Raw genomic sequence first — 6000 nt, forward strand, 5'->3', positions numbered from 1 at the left:
AAACTGCAGCTGCAGGGGGCGGGGCCGTGTCTATCTTGTTCTCCTGAGCTTAGCACCAAGCTTGGCACAGAGTGGCTACTATTAAATGGACAAACACGGGGCAACAGTGTGTGAGTGAGGGCTGGGTCCTGTGGAGGTCTGAAGGCAGCTAGAGAAATAGGTCTAGCACTCTCAGTGCTGCCTTGATCTCCTCTGTGAACAGAACCCAGCGCTCCCAGAGAAGGGACTGCACTGTGCTTTTTTTATTTGTTTGGTTTTTGGTCCTGGAGATTGGATGCAGGGGCACTTTACCACTGAGCTACACTCCTAGTTCTTTTTATTTTTTATTTTGAGAAGGGTCTTGCTAAGTTACCAAGGGTTTTGCCAAATTGCTGAGAACTTGTGATCCTCCTGGCTCAGTCTCAGGAGTCGCTGGGATTATAGCATGGACCACTGCATCCAGCTAATCTTTTTTTTTAAGCTGGCTTCTCACTCTGTTGCCAGGCTGGCCTTAAACTCCCAGGCTCAAGAGATCCTCTTGCTTCAAGCTCCCGAGTGACAAGGACTACGGGCACGCACAACCATGCTGGTGCAAAGTAGATCTCTATCATATATAAGGGGAAAATATTGGATTCCATATCCTAAAAGTAAACCAAGTTGTTTAACTGCCTTTCATTAATATCTTAGAACTTTTATAAAACTCCATTTTAAAAATGCTTATTGTTGTCTGACTCTTCCACATCATTAAAATTGTTTTTCATTTTTGTTCAGGTAATGGTTTCAAGCCAATGATCAAGAAATAAAATAAACTACTGTGAAACATTACCAGAATATATTTTTGCAAATTGTTTTAAAATTTTATTATAGAACATATAAAAATTTCCAATGGTATGTTCTTCATGATAAAAAATTTAAAATAGCTGACATTTATGGGATACTAGTACATGCATGTATTGCTCCAAATGTCCCATCTCATCTAATACTTACAATAGTCCTTGAATTAGATTTAATTCATATCCTCCTTTTCAGATGAGGGAAATAAGGCACAAAGTGGTCAAGTAACCTGCCCTAGGTAACAGAGCTAGAATAACAGAGTCTAGATAATTTATAAGTCTACACAAATCCCTCAAAATTATCTCTTGGTATAATGACAGACTTCATCCTTTCCCTTTGATGAATTGAATCAAAGAGAATACATCTTGATATGTTCTGAGATAAAGCAGATAAAAATATTTTCCACTTTGCTAACTGCAGATTCAGTCTTGTCTAGTAATGCAGTAACCATGATTACAAATAGATCAATCTGAATTTGAAAAGTAAGAAATGGGCACTGGAAAGTTCCTGGAGCCTTTCTCCTCTCATTCTCATACATCAAACAGACACTGCCTCCAATAAACTACTTCCTTCCTCATTTCTCTTAGTCTATCAAATAAATCTCCCTTCCACAATGAAGATTTAAAATGTACTGGGCACAGTGGCGCCCGCATGTAATCCCAGCGATTTGGGAAGCTGAGACAGTAGGATTGTGAGTTCAAGGCAGTCTCAGCAACTTAGCAAGACCCTCAGCAACCTAGTGAGACCTTGATTCAAAATAAAACATAAAAAGGACTGGGTGCCGGGGCCACGCCTATAATCCCAGCAGGTCAGGAGGCTGAGGCAGGAGGATCCCGATTTCAAAGCCAGCCTCAGCAGAAGTGAGCTCTAAGAAATTCAGCAAGATCTTGTCTCTAAATAAAATACAAAATAGGCCTGGGGATGTGGTTCAGTGGTCGAGTGCCCCTCAATTTAATCTCTGGTATCCAAACCCCTCCCCCCAAAAAAGGGCTGGGGATATACTCTGGGTTCAATCCCTGGTACCAAAATAAATAAATAAATAAAAAGATATAAAACACTTAAATTTTGTAAAATTCAGAAACTTTCTATGCCATCACATTAGAGCTCATAAGCATACTTATTAACAGCTGTTCCCTTTGGGTGACAGTGGGGACCCCCAGATAGAACTGTCCCAGGAAGGGTGGGGTGACAGGACAGCCCTTTGCACTCTGCAGCTTCCACTCTCCTTGTGATCCTTAGAAGGTGTCACCTTAGCCCCATGTGTCATCATTATACCTCCAGCTAGATGCTGAAAGTTGTGAAAGTTATACGAGGTGTGGGGGAGAACGCTGGAGACAAAAAAAAAGGAGTGTGTGTTGGGGGGGTTCCCTATCTCCACAGAGAGCCAAAGGGAGGAAAGAGAGTGTCTGTGGTGGGATTCCTTAGGAATGGAAAAGAGTGGGAAGCCACTGAGAGATGGCTTAGCAGCGTTACTGGAAAGGGAACCTGAGGCTGCCACTCAGAAACAAAGTGAACCAAGAGGTTCCAAGGGCTTCCCCCAATTCCCTGGAACACAGTGAAGGGGGAGCCATGCTTTCCCAGTACCCAGTTCTACCAGCTGGAGTTTCTGACCCCTGGGACCTGCTAGGTCCAGGGGCCCCTTGTGTCACTTGAGCCCTCCACTTGCAGCAGCCCTAGTATGATTAATGTATGCTCCCAGCTCTTCTCAGAGACGCCCTAGGAGCTGGCACCAGACCTGGCAACTCATATTTGTTCACTACCCACCCCTCTGATCAAGTGTCAGGAACCCACAGATGCCCTGGCCTCTTCCTCCCAGGACCCCCAGGTGTCAGACCCAGCCCTCTGTCGGATCCCTTAGGTGCTCTGGCCTCCACCTCCAAGAAGCCCCCCTTCTGGGAGCAGAAGCCTAGGTGCCCAGCCCCTGCCCTCGGTTGGAGTCCTCATGTGTTCTGGCCTCCATCCCCTAGGAACCTCCAAGTGCTCTGGTCTCTTCCTCCTAGGACCACCAGGTGCCCAGCCCCTGCCCTCTGTCGCAGCTCTCAGGTGCTGTGGCCTAGACCTCCCAGAAGCCCCCAGGTGCCTGGCCCCGGCCCCCACGTCGGAGCCCTCAGGTGCTCTGGTCTCCACCCGGCAGGACCCCCATGTGCCTGGCCCGGGCCTCCACCACCGCCCCCCGCACCGCCCCCTCCCCACCCCTCCCTGGCGGGGGCTGGGAGCGGCGCGCCTCCGGACCCGGGCGAGGCCCCGCTGCCGCGGCTCCACAGTGCGACGTGTCACAGGCCGGGCCGGCTCCTCCTCCCACGGCCTTGGCCAAGGCGCCCGCAGGGGCCGCCCGCGGTGTCCCGCGGGGAAGCCAGGCAGGCCCGAACACGCCAGGCGCCGTTACCTTGTTAGTGGGCACCGAGCGGAGGCGCTTGAAGATGGTCAGGATGTCCTGCTTGCTGGGGTCCCCCATCGTCACCGGAGACCCGAGGTGCAGGGGCCCCACCGACCGGGAAGGACCGACCAGGAGCGGTTGCCGCCTCCTGAAGGCTGACGGAGCCGAGGGGCGGGGCTGCGCGCGACGGAGGCCCCGCCCATGGCCGGAGCGCACGCGCCGCGCGCCTTCCTAGGGGCTCCCGCGGGCCCCGCCCCGCCCCCGCCGCGCCCCCGGCGCCGCACGCGCGTGCGCAGGAGGGTCGCGCGCCTTCTGCCTGCCTTCTCCCGCCTTCGGCACCCCGCGTCTGCACGCGGTGTGGCGGAACGAGGCTTTCCGGGGCTGGGGCTCTCACGCGCACGTCCCCGCATGCCCCAGCATTTCGGCTGGGTGGTCGCCGTTTCGCCTGCGGGCTGTTTACGAGGCCAAAGTCTTCTCGCGGCCTTCTCATGAGAGTGGCAGATGTAGCTCTGCAAATGGCAAAGGAGTTGGGGGAAGGGAAGGGCAGCCCTCACACCGGTTGTCGCCGTCGCCTTCTTTTTTAATTTTCCTGCTCGTGCATAAGCTAAGCTTCAAGTGGAAATCTGTGCTGGAAAATTAGTTCTTTTCAAGCCTGGTGTCACGTCAGTGAGGACGTCGTGGTCCTCCTAGAGGCCCAACGTGCACCTCCAGCCAGGAAGACCCCGGACAGAAGCTTGACTTGTAGCCTCCACCCCGTGGGCGCCACCCCACCGTTTGCTGGCATTTTTAGCCAGAGGTTGGAACTGAGGTGGCTGGGGAGACGCTGGGAAACGCGGCCCGAGGTTGGGGCCCCTGTGGGAACTAACAGGTTTTGCCGTCAAGTACAATACCTGGGCGCTGGTCCCAGTTCATCCAGGTGCTTCCGAGCTCCGCGGTCAAGTTACTTTCCTTCTCTAAAAGCATGGTTTGCTCGTCTCCACGAGGAAGTTCCAGACAAAGCATCTGCCCAGCAGCCCCAAGAGCTGCTTCTGGGTGCAGTTGTAGAAAGGCCGTGGGGGACCCTTCCACTCCCAAAGCTGGCAATGCTGCCTGGAGACCCTGCGGGGAAGTGGCGGATTCACACGCCCAGGGCTGGACCTTTTCCAAGGAAGGAAAAATTTACCACCTTCCAGAACAGTGCATTACTTTTGCAGACAGCTCTGCTTGAAAATTATTCCTTACATTCATAGTATATAACCGAGTAGTTTGTGCCCCTTTGGTGCCAGTTTGACTCTATATAGAATGCCTGGCATGTTAATGAGGATCAGTCTTTCCTGATAGTAACGATGGTCCCATTTATTATTTGGAGCTGAGATCTTACTAAGTTATACCAGATTAGGGTGGAGTATTTGTCCATGCTCCACTCCAGAGATTCTCGAGGGTAATTTTAAAAGGGCAATGAAATGTAGACAGAATCTACATTAATAAGGAGGTAAGCAGGTGCCATTTATACAACCTTCATTTTCTTTTCTCTCTGTGCTTAAATATTCATGGAACTTATTGCCACCTAATAGTATGTAGTATTTTATTTGCTTGACTGTCTGCCTCCTCTCAATGGAATATAAATTTCTTGAGGTCAAATGCTTTGTCAGCGTCTCTGTCCCCAACATTTAGAACAATGACTTGCACACGCTGCATATTTAGTAAATATTTGTGGAATGGGCTTGTAGAAAACTATAAAATAATAATGAGAGAAGGCTAATATTCTACGAAATCATAGTAATTCTCTTGAGCCCACCAGAGAGCTGAGATTTCAAGACAACCAAGGAAGTGGAGTTTCAGAGAACTAGGCCATGAGAACTTTTCACCAGTGGCAGAGCAGAGAAGAAGGTGTCTGCCATAGAAGGTGGCATTAGGAAATAGCTAAAATTTTAACGAATTCTTAAAGGTTAGTTTGATTGATTTCCATGGAGTTTGTATCAATGGTACAACTGGTCATTCATATGCAAAAAATAAAATAAACCTCAACTCATTCTTCATAATCATATGAAAACTTAATTTGAAAGCCAGCTGCAGCTGTATGTACCTGTAGCCCCACCTACTTAGGAGGAAAGAAAGAAAAAAGAGGGAGAAAGGAAGGAAGAAAAAAAAGATTAACTTGAAAGGATCATAGACCTAGGTTTGGTAATATGTAGTTACCAAAATTCTGCTTCCTGTTTGCCATGTCCTGAGCTGCTTTTTTCTGCCATGTCCTTCCACCAAGATGCCTGCCTCATCTCAGGCCTAGAGTAATGGAGTTGGCCATCTATGGACTGAGACCTCTGAAACTGATAGCCCCAAATAAAACTTTTTGTCTTCTAAAAAAAAAGAAAAAAAAAGGAAGGAAGGAAGAAGAAGAGGAAGAAAATATAGGCAAAATATCGTATTTTAACATTCTCTTCTCCAGAAGAAATTGCAAAGAAAATGAAGACTAGGAGAAAACACTTGCACAACATATCTGATAAAGGACTTGTAAGCAATAGCAAAACAAATGATTTTTTTTAATCTTGTTTTTTTTGGTGGGTTTTTTTTTTCTTTTTTGGAACTGGGGGTCGAACCCAGGGCTTTGCGAATACAAGGCAGACGCATCGCCACTGAGCTACATCCCAGCCCCAAATGATTTTTTTAAAAAGGGCACTTTATGGGGGGGCTGGGGTTGTGGCTCAGTGGTATAGCACTCGCCTAGCACGTGCAAGGCCCTGGGTTTGACCCTCAGCACCACATAAAAATAAATAAATAAAATAAAGGTATTGTGTCCAACTATAGTTAAAAAATAAAATATTAAAAAAGGT

At 48.6% G+C, this 6000-nt stretch overlaps 1 protein-coding gene across 1 annotated transcript in view; it reads right to left on the minus strand.

The window, feature by feature from the left end:
- Arfgap3 (ADP ribosylation factor GTPase activating protein 3) overlaps window positions 1–3367 on the minus strand; it is a 48318-nt gene extending 44951 nt beyond the window's left edge. Inside the window, exon 1 of the mRNA XM_046429429.2 lies at window positions 3200–3367. Coding sequence (XP_046285385.1) covers window positions 3200–3268 — 69 coding nt within the window. The 5' untranslated portion in view covers window positions 3269–3367. The remainder of the gene's footprint in view (window positions 1–3199) is intronic.
- Between the last annotated feature and the right edge of the window lie 2633 nt (window positions 3368–6000).

Source organism: Marmota monax, unplaced genomic scaffold (assembly GCF_021218885.2).
Source record: "Marmota monax isolate L192 unplaced genomic scaffold, Marmota_monax_Labrador192_F-V1.1 WCK01_AAM20220418_F8-fsc00051, whole genome shotgun sequence".
NCBI lineage: Eukaryota > Metazoa > Chordata > Mammalia > Rodentia > Sciuridae > Marmota > Marmota monax.